General features: G+C 42.9%; 1 protein-coding gene across 2 annotated transcripts in view; it reads right to left on the reverse strand.

Moving 5' to 3' along the window:
* Positions 1-10,874: 10,874 nt before the first annotated feature.
* THAP9 (THAP domain containing 9) overlaps positions 10,875-14,938 on the reverse strand; it is a 65,762-nt gene continuing 61,698 nt past the window's right edge. For both annotated transcript variants that reach the window (XM_053716480.1, XM_053716481.1), the window contains exons 9-10: positions 14,758-14,903; positions 10,875-11,735 (exon numbers count right to left, since the gene is read on the reverse strand). In XM_053716480.1, coding sequence (XP_053572455.1) covers positions 11,002-11,735; positions 14,758-14,903 — 880 coding nt within the window. In that variant the 3' untranslated portion in view covers positions 10,875-11,001. The remainder of the gene's footprint in view (positions 11,736-14,757; positions 14,904-14,938) is intronic.

Consider the following 14,938-nt stretch of genomic DNA (forward strand, 5'->3'; position numbering starts at 1 on the left):
GGTCGATATTACAAGTGACCGGGCTAATGATAGCAAAGGTCATGATACTCAATATCCTTACACCACGTTAACATTAGCGCGCATCTTGATATTACAAGTCCATGGTAAATTGCATTTACCAGAGAAGGGATTGCGTGGCTGACATCGCTCTATCACAACCTATACTTAAAGGGACACTCAGAGAAAATACACAGATTTTTACACTCAGCTACTTCAACTGCCCTCTAACTTACAACAGGTAGCCTGGAAAACAGCTTCATTATATTTTACCTACCAAGTTGTTTTATTGTATGTGTTTGTATATTTAGTGATAATTCCTTTTGTTTTGTTTTTATTTTAAATGTATATATTACCATGACTTTGTAATTACAGGCTGTGCTAGTCATAATTTGCATACCTCTAGCTCATTGCATATTTTATTAACTTTATGTCTGCCATTATGTTAAGTTAGTTTAAGCAGCTCTTGCCCATTTATCTGTCTATTTGTTTAATGGTTTTATTTCACCCCTTGTATACCTCAGTCTCAGTCTTATCTCTGTAATATTTTGTTGATGTTTTTTTTTGTTTCTGCATGATTGACCCTTAGCTTAAATGTCCATAAATGTACCCTCCCACTCCTTTAACACACTTTCTTTTGCATGATGTACCGAGTCCACGGATTCATCCTAACTTGTGGGATATTGTCCTTCCTGACAGGAAGTAGCAAAGAGAGCACCACAGCAGAGCTGTCTATATAGCTCCCCCCTTAACTCCACCCCCCAGTCATTCTCTTTGCTGGCTCTAAGCAGGAAGAGTAAAGAGAAGAGATGTTAAACTGTTAGTTTTATTTTATCTTCAATCAAGTGTTTCTTATTTTTAAATGGTAACGGTGTTGTACTATTTACTCTCAGGCAGGACATAGATGAAGATTTCTTCCTGGAGGATGATGACCTTAGCATTTGTAACTAAGGTCCACTGCTGTTCCCACAGAAGCTGAGGAGTACAGGAAAACTTCAGTGTGAGGAACGATTTCTTGCTTTACAGCAATGAGGTATGTTCAGTCATATTTTCTGCAGAGACTGTGTTAACTCAGAAAGGCTGACAGTGTCCCCATTAGGGGAAGGGGAAGCAGTAATCCTAGTGTTATCAGAGGTTTTTGCTAGCTTGCATAAAGGGTTAATTTTTTGTGGCCACTCAGTTTGTTATGTGAATTTGGGACAAACGTTTTTGTGTCTGGGAGTAACGTTTTCTGTTTTATGGGACATTTGCTTGAGGGTTCTTTGGGGTTGTTTATAACCCACATGGCTTTCAGGCAGGGTTTGTTAGTTTTGTGTAGGCCCCAGAAACATCGAGTGAGGTGGGCGGGGCCTACATTTACAAGCAGCAAGCAACTTCTCCTGAGGTCCTGATAGTCTTCTGAGGGACTAATTGAAGCTTTAAACCCCATATTATCGCTTCCTAAGAGCAGGTAGGGCCACAGCAGAGCTGTGGCAAAGTGCTTTAGGGGGGTTTTAACCGGTTTTAGACATATTTCAATCCGGTTTATTCATTTTGGGGTTTATTGCTTATTAACTTGTGGTGCAATCCTTCTAAAGCTTAGTGGGTACACTGTTAAAATTTCAGAAAAATTGAAGCAAATTTTAACCTGTTTTGCAGTTTGTGTATGCCTTTTTTTCTCTTAAAGGCACAGTACCGTTTTTGCAAATTGTGTTTTTTTCATTAAATAAAGTGTTTTCCAAGCTTGCTTGCTTTATTACTAGTCTGTTAAACATGTCTGACACTGAGGAAACTCATTGTTCAATTTGTTTAGAAGCCATTGTGGAACCCCCTCTTAGAATGTGTCCCACTTGTACTGATATGTCTATAAATTGCAAACAGCATATTTTGACTTATAAAAGTCTGGCATTAGATGATTCTCAGACAGAAGGAAATCAGGTTTTGCCATCTAGTTCTCCCCAAGTGTCACAACCAGTAACACCCGCACAAGCGACGCCAAGTACTTCTAGTGCGTCTAATTCTTTCACCTTGCAAGATATGGCTTCAGTTATGAATACTACCCTCACAGAGGTTTTATCTAAGCTGCCTGGGTTGCAAGGGAAGCGCAGTAGCTCTGGGTTAAGAACAAATGCTGAGCCTTCTGACGCTTTAGTAGCCGTATCCGATATTCCCTCACAATGTTCTGAAGTAGGGATGAGGGATTTGCTGTCTGAGGGAGAGATTTCTGATTCAGGAAAGATGTTCTCTCAGACAGATTCAGATATGACAGCATTTAAATTTAAGCTAGAGCACCTCCGCTTATTGCTCAGGGAGGTTTTAGCTACTCTGGATGATTGTGACCCTATTGTAGTTCCAGAGAAATTGTGTAAAATTGACAAATATTTAGAGGTTCCTGTTTACACTGATGTGTTTCTGGTCCCTAAGAGGATTTTGGACATTGTTACTAAGGAGTGGGAAAAAAACAGGTATTCCGTTCTCTCCCCCTCCTGTTTTTAAGAAAATGTTTCCCATTTCTGACACCATAAAGGACTCATGGCAGATGGTCCCTAAGGTGGAGGGAGCTATTTCTACCCTGGCTAAGCGTACAACTATACCTATTGAAGACAGTTGTGCTTTCATTGATCCTATGGATAAAAAATTAGAGGGTCTCCTAAAGAAAATTTTTCTTCATCAAGGTTTTCTTCTTCAACCTTGTTCCTGTAACCACTGCAGCTGCCTTTTGGTTTGAGGCTCTAGAAGAGGCTCTTCAGATGGAGACCCCACTAGATGATATTTTGGACAGAATTAAGGCTCTTAAGTTGGCTAATTCTTTTATTACAGACGCCGCTTTTCATCTTGCTAAATTAGCGGCTAAGAATTCAGGTTTTGCCATTTTAGCGCGTAGAGCGTTATGGCTTAAGTCCTGGTCAGCTGATGTGTCATCTAAATCTAAGCTTTTGTCCATCCCTTTCAAAGGTAAGACCCTATTCGGGCCTGGATTGAAAGTGATCATTTCAGACATTACTGGAGGGAAGGGTCATACCCTCCCTCAGGATAAGTCAAATAAGACAAGGACCAAACAAAATAATTTTCGTTCCTTTCGAAATTTCAAGAGTGGTCCCTCTGCCTCTTCCCCTGCTGCAAAGCAAGAGGGGAACTTTGCTCAATTCAAGCCAACGTGGAGACCTAATCAGGCTTGGAACAAGGGTAAACAGGCCAAAAAGCCTGCTGCCGCCACTAAGTCAGCATGAAGGGGTAGCCCCCGATCCGGGACCGGATCTAGTAGGGGGCAGACTCTCTCTCTTTGCTCCGGCTTGGGCAAGAGACGTTCAGGATTCCTGGGCAGTAGAAATTGTAACCCAGGGATACCTTCTAGATTTCAAGGATTCCCCTCCAAAGGGGAGGTTCCATCTTTCTCAATTGTCTGTAAACCCGACAAAAAGAGAGGCGTTCTTATGCTGTGTAGAAGACCTTTTTACCATGGGAGTGATCTGCCCAGTTCCAAAAGCAGAACAGGGGCACGGGTTCTTCTCCAATCTGTTTATAGTTCCCAAAAAGGAGGGAACCTTCAGACCAATTCTGGATCTCAAGATCCTAAACCAATTCCTAAGAGTTCCATCTTTCAAGATGGAGACCATTCGGACTATCTTACCATTGATCCAGGAGGGTCAATATATGACCACCGTGGACTTAAAGGATGCGTATCTGCACATTCCTATCCACAAAGATCATCACCAGTTCCTCAGGTTCGCCTTTCTGGACAAGCATTATCAGTTTGTGGCTCTTCCTTTCGGGTTGGCCACGGCGCCGCAAATCTTCACGAAGGTGCTAGGGTCCCTTCTGGCGGGTTCTAAGGCCACGGGGCATAGCAGTGGCGCCTTATCTAGACGACATTCTAATTCAAGCGTCGTCCTTCCAGCTAGCCAAGTCTCACACGGACTTAGTGTTGGCCTTTCTAAGATCTCACGGGTGGAAAGTGAACGTAAAAAAAGAGTTCTCTTTCTCCCCTCACAAGAGTTTCATTTCTAGGGACTCTGATAGACTCGGTGGACATGAAAATATTTCTGACGGAGGTCAGGAAATCAAAGATTTTGTCCACCTGCCGAGCTCTTCATTCCATTCCTCGGTCGTCAGTGGCTCAGTGTATGGAGGTAATCGGACTAATGGTAGCGGCAATGGACATAGTTCCGTTTGCTCGATTGCATCTCAGACCACTGCAACTATGCATGCTCAATCAGTGGAATGGGGATTATGTGGATTTATCTCCTCAGATAAATCTGGATCAAGAGACCAGAAACTCTCTTCTTTGGTGGTTGTTACAGGATCATCTGTCCCAGGGAATGTGTTTCCGCAGGCCAGAATGGGTTATAGTGACGACAGACGCCAGTCTTCTGGGCTGGGGTGCAGTCTGGAATTCCCTGAAAGCTCAGGGTTTGTGGACTCGGGAGGAGGCTCTCCTACCGATAAATATTCTGGAATTAAGAGCGATATTCAATGCTCTCCAGGCATGGCCTCAGCTGGCTTCGGCCAGATTCATCAGGTTTCAGTCGGACAACATCACGACTGTGGCTTATATCAATCATCAGAGCGGAACAAAGAGTTCCTTAGTGATGATAGAGGTCTCAAGGATAATCCAATGGGCAAAGGCTCACTCTTGCCATCTGTCGGCGATCTATATCCCAGGTGTAGAGAACTCAATACAAGAAGTTCTCCAGCTAGTAGTGAAAATTGACCTTTATTTGTGCATACATGGTTCCAACATTAACAGCCTACGATCCAGATTTCAACAAGTAAATGAATTACAGCACCCACCAGGTAATACTGAGCACGGAGAGGGTTAACCAGACCCAACCAAATCACAATACAAGAAGTTCTCCAGCTAGTAGTGAAAATTGACCTTTATTTGTGCATAGGCGTAGAGAACTAAGAGGCAGATTTTCTAAGTCGTCAGACTTTTCATTCGGGGGAGTGGGAAAACTTTGTTACGGCTCCAGGTCAAGGGATCCACAGGCGGTACTGATAGATGCTCTAGCAGTACCCTGGTCGTTCAACCTGGCTTATGTGTTTCCACCTTTCCCTCTCCTTCCACGTCTGATTGCCAGAATCAAACAGGAGAGAGCATCAGTGATTTTGATAGCGCCTGCGTGGCCACGCAGGACTTGGTATGCAGACCTGGTGGACATGTCATCCCTTCCACCATGGTCTCTGCCATTGAGACAGGACCTTCTGATTCAAGGTCCATTCAAGCATCCAAATCTAATTTCTCTGCAACTGACTGCTTGGAGATTGAACACTTGATTCTATCAAAGCGGGGTTTCTCTGAGTCAGTCATAAATACCTTGATTCAGGCTCGAAAGCCTGTTACCAGGAAAATTTACCATAAGATATGGCGTAAATATCTTTTTTGGTGCAAATCCAAAGGCTTCTCCTGGAGTAAAATCAGGATTCCTAGGATTTTGTCTTTTCTCCAAAAGGGATTGGAGAAAGGATTATCAGCTAGTTCCCTAAAGGGACAGATATCTGCTCTGTCTATTTTGTTGCACAAGCGTCTGGCAGATGTTCCAGACGTTCGGGCTTTTTGTCAGGCTTTAGTTAAAATTAAGCCTGTGTTTAAACCTATTGCTCCGCCATGGAGTCTAAATTTAGTTCTTAGAGTTCTTCAGGGGGTTTCGTTTGAACCCATGCATTCCATAGATATTAAGCTTTTATCTTGGAAAGTTTTGTTCCTAGTTGCTATCTCTTCAGCTCGAAGAGTTTCTGAACTATCTGCATTACAATGTGACTCTCCTTATCTTGTGTTCCATGCTGATAAGGTGGTTTTGCGTACCAAGCCTGGGTTCCTACCTAAGGTTGTTACTAACAGGAATATCAATTAAGAAATTGTTGTTCCTTCTCTGTGTCCTAATCCTTCTTGTAAGAAGAAATGTCTGTTGCACAACTTGGACGTGGTTCGTGCTTTGAAATTTTATTTGCAGGCAACCAAAGATTTTCGTCAAACATCTTCTTTGTTTGTTGTCTATTCTGGAAAGCGTAGGGGTCAAAAGGCTACGGCGACTTCTCTTTCCTTTTGGCTGAAAAGCATCATCCATTTGGCTTATGAGACTGCTGGACAGCAGCCTCCTGAAAGGATTACAGCTCATTCTACTACAGCGGTAGCTTCCACATGGGCTTTTAAAAATGATGCTTCTGTTGAACAGATTTGTAAGGCTGCGACTTGGTCGTCGCTTCATACCTTTTCAAAATTTTATAAATTTGATACTTTTGCTTCTTCGGAGACTATTTTTGGGATAAAGGTTTTGCAAGCAGTGGTGCCTTCCGTTTAGATTCCTGTCTTGTCCCTCCCTTCATCCGTGTCCTAAAGCTTTGGTATTGGTATCCCACAAGTTAGGATGAATCCGTGGACTCGGTACATCATGCAAAAGAAAACAAAATTTATGCTTACCTGATAAATTTCTTTCTTTTGCGATGTACCGAGTCCACGGCCCGCCCTGTCTATTAAAGACAGATAGTATTTTTTTATGTAAACTTCAGTCACCTCTGCACCTTATAGTTTCTCCTTTTCTTCCTTGGCCTTCGGTCGAATGACTGGGGGGTGGAGTTAAGGGGGGAGCTATATAGACAGCTCTGCTGTGGTGCTCTCTTTGATACTTCCTGTTAGGAAGGACAATATCCCACAAGTTAGGATGAATCCGTAAACTCGGTACATCGCAAAAGAAAGAAATGTATCAGGTAAGCATAAATTTTGTTTTTGCTGGCCCATCATTAACCTAATATATCTCTCTCCTTCAGCTTGATTTCAAACACATCCTCTCCCAGAACTCAGAGAAAATACACAGATTTTTACACTCGGCTACTTCAACTGCCCTCTAACTTACAACAGGTAGCCTTCTGGAAAACAGCTTCCCTCACCCCACCCACCCCAAGCTCATTTCCTCATTTATAGATAGTCTCCCACACAACTTTCACTCTCCTGAAATGACAAGTGCAAACACTGATCAGCACATCCTTCCATTCCCTTAACCCTATAGAATACACAGTACTTTTGTAATATTATGTTTCACATACCTTTTCTTCCCTTATGCAATTGTTACAGTAATTCTGTGTCTTATGTTTTTAACTGGTTCCCAATTCTGTAAAAATGCTCAATATATTCATATTCCTTTTTGCTACCCTTTGTCTCTATAACAAACTACACTATTCAATTACTCCTTCTCCCTCTCCACCTGCACTGTTCATTAGCCCATCTCTCTTAAACTCACCTTACTTTTGTACTCATGAACTTTACCTATTCCTAAACACTCTCTCTCCCCCCTGCAGCTCATCTCAAAAGCAGTCTCACTACTGCAAATCTGTATCTCATCTCATGTCACTCTCCCTCTTGCTTCTACTTACTGCTGGTGACATCTCCCCTAATCCTGGTCCCCAACCACTGACAAGCCGTGCACATCCATGTGTACCATCCCATAGACTCAAAAAACAAAACTCTGCACACCTTACTCACATTCCTCTTGCATCTAAAGCCACTACCCCTTTCACTTGTGCACTCTGGAACTCTCGCTCTGTTTGCAACAAGCTCACTTCTATACATGACCTCTTCATCTCCCGCTCTCCCTCAACCTTCTGGCCCTAACAGAAACCTGGCTCTCTCCCCTAGACACAGCATCCACTGCTGCTCTGTCACATGGGGGTCTCCACTTCAGCCACACTCCTAGGTCTGGTAATAGACAAGGAGGTGGTGTAGGTATTTTACTTTCCTCTCGTTGCACCTTTCAACAAATACATCCTATCTCTTCCCTCATTCGAAACCCACATGATTCGCTTATTTTCCCCTCTCTCTGTACGTGTTGCAGTCATATACCGACCCCCTGGCTCCTCAACTCAATTTCTAGATCACTTGGCTGCCTGGCTACCCTATTTCCTTTCCTCAGACACCCCTGCCCTCATTCTTGGCGACTTCAACATCCCCCTTAACAATCCCACTGCCTTATCTGCTAAACAACTTCTGCAACTCACTTCCTCTTTCGGTCTGTCACAATAGACTGATTCTCCCACTCACAAAGACGGTCACTCTCTTGACCTGATCTTTAGCTATCGATGCACTCTCTCAAACTTCTCAAACTCCCCTTTTCCTCTTTCTGACCACCATCTCCTTACTTGCAACATATCATCCCTTCCTAGAACTCTCCCTCTTTCTACTCCTCACACCAAACTTCACAGAAGCATTATGTCTTTAGATCAGCAACAACTTGCTAATTCCCTTAAACCGCTCCTCTCATCCGTCTCCTCCTTTTCCTGCCCTGAACAATCTATCTGCCACTATAATTCCACCCTTATATCCGTCCTTGACAATCTTGCCCCTCTTACCATTGCTCAGAAATCACACACTCATCCCCAGCCCTGGCATACTCCTCTGACACGGTACCTACGCAGATGTTCCCGTACTGCTGAACGGCATTGGAGAAAATCACGGAGTTCAGCTGATTTTCTTCATTACAAATTCATCTTGAACTCCTACTATTCTGCCCTTAATCTCCACAAGCAACACTACTTCTCTATTCTTATCTCTAATCTTTCTTCAAACCCAAAACGTCTGTTCTCCACTTTCAATACTCTCCTCCGCCCTCCCCCACTTCCTAATACAACTTCTCTGTCAGCTCAAGACTTTGCTAGTCACTTCATTAACAAAATTGACTCCATCAGACATGAAATCAGCTCTCAACATACTTCCATTCTCTCCCCCCTCAAATACTCTCACTCAACCACAACCCTCATAACCTGAAACTTAGTTCATTCTCCCCTGTTACTGAGGAAGAAGTTTCGGCCCTTATACTGCGCTCTCACCTCACTACCTGTCCCCTTGACCCTATCCCCTCACACCTACTCCCCTCCCTCTCTGCTACCCTTACCCCTATACTAACACACATTTTCAACCTCTCCCTCAGCACTGGTACATTTCCCTCATCAATGAAACATGCACTGGTCACACCTATCCTCAAAAAACCTTCCCTTGATCCTACCTCCCCATCCAACTACCGCCCTATTTCCCTCCTCCCTCTTGCTTCAAAGCTTCTCGAAAAACTAGTATATGCACGCCTATCCCATTTTCTTTTGTTAAACTCCCATCTTGACCCGCTGCAATCTGGATTTCGTCCCTATCACTCCACAGAGACAGCTGTTGTTAAGGTCACCAATGACCTACTTACAGCAAAATCAAAAGGCCACTTCTCTCTGCTTATCCTCCTTGATCTGTCCGCAGCCTTTGACACTGCCGACCACCCTCTTTTGTTCCAAACCCTCCAATCCTTCGGCATCTGTGACACAGCCCTTTCGTGGCTCTCTTCCTATCAAACCGTACCTTCAGTGTAACCTTCTCTGGGGCCTCCTCTGCCCAGTCACCACTTTCTGTCGGAGTACCGCAAGGCTCTGTCTTCAGTCCCCTTCTCTTCTCAATCTATACGTCATCACTAGGTTCCCTAATTAAGTCCCACGGTTTCCAATATCATTTGTATGCCGATGACACCCAAATCTACTTCTCTGCACCAGACCTATCTCCTTCCTTGCTATCCTGTGTCACTAACTGTCTTTCTCACATCTCTTCCTGGATGTCCTCTCAATACCTCAAGCTAAATCTCTCCAAAACCGAGCTCCTCATTTTCCCCCCTTCTTCCAAAATCTCCACCCCCAATATCTCTATAACTGTCGACAACTCCATCATTACCCCTACCCCGCATGCCCAATGTTTCGGGGTCACATTTGACTCAGATCTTTCCTTCACTCCTCACATTCAGTCCTTGGCTAAAGCCTGCCGCTTCCACCTTAAAAACATCTCCAAAATTAGACACTTCCTTACACAAGACACAACTAAGATTGTAATCCACTCTCTCATTCTTTCCCGCCTTGATTACTTCAACTCTGTCCTCTCTGGTCTGCCGCCTAGCTCCTTTACAATCCATAATGAATGCCTCTGCCAGACTCATCTTCCTTACACGTCGCTCTTCATCTGCTGCCAATCCCTTCACTAGCTTCCTCTTGCCTCTATGATCAAACACAAAATTCTCACTCTGACATACAAAGTCCTCAACTGCACTGCTCCCCCCTATATCTCAGACCTTGTCTCCAGATACTCTCCCTCCCGTCCCCTTCGCTCTGCTCATGACCTCCTCCTCTCTGGTTACCTCATCGCACTCCCGTTTACAGGACTTCTCCAGACTGGCTCCCATCTTGTGGAACTCTCTGCCTCGCCCCACAAGACTCTCCCCTAGTTTTAACAGCTTGAAGCACTCCCTAAAGACTCTACTGTTCAGGGATGCATACAACCTACGATAACCTTACTTTATACCAGTTCCACTCCTCCATTGCTATCCCCTGAACCCCCTTAAGTCCAGCTGTTTGTATATCACCTTCTTAAGAGCTAATTACAACAGTGCAACTCTTGGCAGGGCCCTCTACCCATCTGATCCCTTTAATTGTTTTGTTGTACTACCCTCTGTTTACAGCACTGCGGAATCTGTTGGCGCTCTACAAATATAGCATATAGCAGCGCTGTTGTGTGTGCACAATAGTTAAAAAGCTCTACTACAGTTTAACTGTGCATAATTGGTAACTTTTTTTAACATCCCCAAGGAACCAAGCAACATAAATACACAAAAGAGCAGACTTTAAAGAAAAGGTGTTGAGTGATAAGACTTCTGATTAACTGAGAGCATATGAACTTGGACTACTAAATAATTAATGAGTATTACAATTCTGCCAAATAAACCATATTATTTTTCAATATACATAAATTTGCTCACATCAGAGGTCTGAATGTTCCTTTAAAGAAAAAAAATCCATATATATATATATATATATATATAAAAATAAATATTATATTATATATACACACTCTAATATAAATTTCAGTATACAAGCAAAGCAAATTGTGTTAAATATTTATTAAAGTAAAGCTTTTTCCATATATTTACAAGTTTGCTTTATAATAGTTTTTGTACACAATGTTCTCTAATTCAGATTGTCATGATGTGAATCAACTTCTGATTCTGCCAGTCACAGGAAATACTCTATGTTTTTGGTTAGAATTTGTTTCACTTGATGTCTGTACTGTCTGTTTTCAGATAGCCTAATAATATAAGCATGGCGCAACGAACAGTAAATAGATGTGAGAAAGCGCAGGATTTGGAAATAATGGTTATTAATCCCACACTCTGTTAGAGAAATGTGTTCTTTCAGGTCAAAAATATCCTTTGAACCCAGTATTGAAAGCACTCGATGCTCCAATAAAAGAGGGAGAGAGCTTTGCTTAAAATGATCATTTTTTAACATGCGGTAAAGTTCTTTCTCAGCAGTAAGAACGGTTGTGATTGCTCCAAGTGATGGTACAAAAGCTCTGCCATTCTTAAGTTTCAACAAATGATATGCATTCCTATAATCTTGCGGGCCGTCACCTGTAACAAGAGCCCATCTGCATTTATTACAGGAAATCACACCAAACGCTTTCCGTATGACCCAGCCGGTGATGTACATTTCTGAATTCAGAAGCATTAGGTTCAGTACATGGGATGAATAGACATGGTCAGGAAGCATGACACCGTTCTCTTGAAGCACAAGAGGGAGGTGCTGCCTAAAGTTGCAAGGAATTTGTTCTTCATTTATATTATCAAATGTGATCACATTTTCTGAAGGTTGATAATACAAATAGGTGTTCAGCAAACAACACTTTGACAGCAGATGTCTTACGGAACATATTATATCATCGCAGGTAGGCTCCTTATCCAATACACCTTGAATTGAAAGAAAAAAACATAATTAACAGTATGCCAACAGTAAAATAGCACACGTCCTTTCAGAAAGAAAAAATATCATAGGCCTAATTCTTAATCATAGGCAACAATGGACATCAGATTTATAAAATATATATATATAAAAATTAGATAGTGATATATATGTGTTTTTATATATATATATATATATATATATATATATAGATAGATAGATAGATAGATAGATAGATAGATAGATAGATGTTTCGGGGGATCAAAACATTGTGCACTTCCTCCCTCCAGTGGAATATTGCACATTTCATGATGCACGTGTATTTAAGAAAGATTTCGGTTACACATTGTTTCTTCTGAACCCCGAAAATATATCGTTTTGCTGGTAAATCCTGTGAATGCTCTTTCTCCATTACAGTATTTAAGGAGGGAGCTAATACTGACTGTTTGGATAGATATATATCAGTGTTTTCCCCGGGACCTTTTTAGTGGGTGCACCAATATATAAGAGACAGATAGAAAGAGAGAGACTGCGAGAGCTTTGCAAGCTGATTCTGGGAGGGAGAGAGAGGGGGGGGAGGGAGACAGAGGGGGGGGGGAGGGAGAGAGAGGGGGGGGGAGGGAGAGAGAGGGGGGGGGGAGGGAGAGAGAGGGGGGGGGAGAGAGAGGGGGGGGAAGGGAGAGAGAGGGGGGGGAAGGGAGAGAGAGAGGGGGGGGGGAGGGAGAGAGAGGGGGGGGGGGGAGGGAGAGAGAGAGGGGGGGGAGGGAGAGAGAGGGGGGGGGAGGGAGAGAGAGGGGGGGGGAGGGAGAGAGAGGGGGGGGAGGGAGAGAGAGGGGGGGGAGGGAGAGAGGGGGGGGAGAGAGAGAGGGGAGGGGGAGAGAGAGGGGGGAGAGAGAGAGGGGGGAGAGAGAGGGGAGAGAGAGATAGAGGGGAGAGAGAGGGGGGATAGAGGGGAGAGAGAGGGGGGGAGAGAGAGGGGGGAGAGAGAGAGGGGAGAGAGAGAGCGCAAAAGAGAGGAGGGAGAGAGAGCGCAAAAGAGAGGGGTGAGAGAGAGCGCAAAAGAGAGGGGTGAGAGAGAGAGCGCAAAAAAGGGGGGGAGAGAGCACAAAAGAGGGGGGGAGAGAGAGAGCGCAAAAGAGGGGGGAGAGAGAGAGAGCGCAAAAGAGGGGGGATAGAGAGAGAGCAAAAGAGGGGGGGGGGAGAGAGCTCAAAAGAGAGGGGAGAGAGTGCGCAAAAGAGGGGGGAGAGAGATCTCAAAAGAGAGGGGGAGAGAAAGCGCAAAAGAGAGGGGGGAGAGAGAACAAAAGAGAGGGGCAGAGAGAGAGCGCAAGGGGCGGGACCGCTGTACCCTGCAAAAAATGGCCTGTGTGAACGGGCTTTAGGACTAGTATATATATAATTCAATAACCTCAGATACATAGTTTAAAAAAAAAAAAAATCAAGAAGGCAGCATTGGGACTGATAAAAGTCAGATTCCAAACCTAAAGAAAAATGAAACAAAATGTTATACAGGTACAAATCCGAAAATCCGGAATTTCAAATTCCAGAATTATTTTGAAAGCCAAAACTTTTTCATTAATATTTATAAAAAAAATGTTTTTATTAAAAATGATTCCACACCAGTAAGTCACAATGTTCTCTGCCTGAGTCTTGTTTTGTGTGTGTTCTAGAATGCAAATGATTAGTCTATATTTATAACAACTAACTAAACAGAATAATATTTATTTATTCAACAAAAAAAGCATTCTGGTACCTAAAAAGATTAAGGTTCATGATCCACACACACTCAGTTTCACACACATTCTTAGTCTCACACACACACACACTTTCAGTCTCACACACACACACACACACACTAACACACAACTAGGGGTGTTGTGCTAGGAACTGTAGTAAGAGAGCCTGGTTGCAATCCTGCTCACCTCCCACACAGAAGTGCACATGAAAGAAATGGCACTCTTATAAAAATATAAACAGACCTTACTTTGTGCAGCACCCTCATTGCCCTCTTACCTTGGTTCACTGATTTATGCTATAAATTAGGATGCTTGCCGTATTCTACCTCAAGTAAGAGGCTGACTGCACCGCGCTCTGGGGAGGTGAATGCCTTTGACAGTGTGAGAAGCTGCAGATTAGAGGATCAGCAGTGCTCAGCACATTTAAAAAAAATCCTGCGCAAGAAACTTTAATGCTGGGGCTTCCTAAGTCTCTGAGCCTTTTCTGTCCCTCATCTCTCCGGTGGTAGATCACTTCCTGGCAACTGGCCCACAATCAGTCACGGCCCACCAGGAAAGTGCTTGGTCCCTTCTCTCTCTTATGTCAGAGACAGCACGCCATAATCTTTATTTCAAATTGCATTACCTACACATAGGCTGTAATGGTTTACTGTGCGCAAGTAATGATATATAAAATAAAAATTAAGCATCCAGCACAACCGCCATCCCCCAAAACATAATTGTTCTCTCACACTGTGCTAATTTCCCTGCACTATTAGCACTACTATGTGACTACAACAGTTAAAAAAAAAAACTGCGCTGCTACAAATGACAACGACTGAGTCTTTTAAAAAAAACAAAAACAAAAAAAAGCACATTTTTTTTCATGACTCTGAGTGGGCCCCTACCAGCCCTTGGGCCCTGGTGCAGTAGCACCGTTTGCACCACTAATAGTTCCGCCCCTGGTACTATCTATCTGATGGTACGGTGTATACAAAAGTATTACAAATTATATAAAACTACTTTTAGTTTGCATGTATAAGCTGTATGTAAATATTGCCAAAATAAGATATTGTTATTTACACTTGGTCACATTTTACAGATGCAAATATACAAAAAAACTCAACAATCACAGTGAAGAATTAAACATTGTTATAATCAGATTCTTTAAATAAGATACATGGATCTGTTGGGCCGAATGGGTACGTCAAGTAGTGTGCTTTTTACTTTACATATTTTATTTATATTTTTACAGTATTCTTAATATAGTTCAAAAGTCTGATTAGAGGCTGATCTTAGAATTGATATATTTTACCTGCTTTTCTGAATCCATTGTAAAATACTTTAAGATGGTCTGTGCTGAAACTGTGTGTTGTAACATAATCCTGAGTAAGCAGCAGACTTGGTAAAAGAGAGATAAGAGATGTGATGTTTACAAGCAAACCAAGGATTGCATGGCCACTGAAAAGAGATCCAATGTGTTTTTAATAGTTATT

Source organism: Bombina bombina, chromosome 6 (assembly GCF_027579735.1).
Source record: "Bombina bombina isolate aBomBom1 chromosome 6, aBomBom1.pri, whole genome shotgun sequence".
Taxonomy (NCBI): Eukaryota; Metazoa; Chordata; class Amphibia; order Anura; family Bombinatoridae; genus Bombina; species Bombina bombina.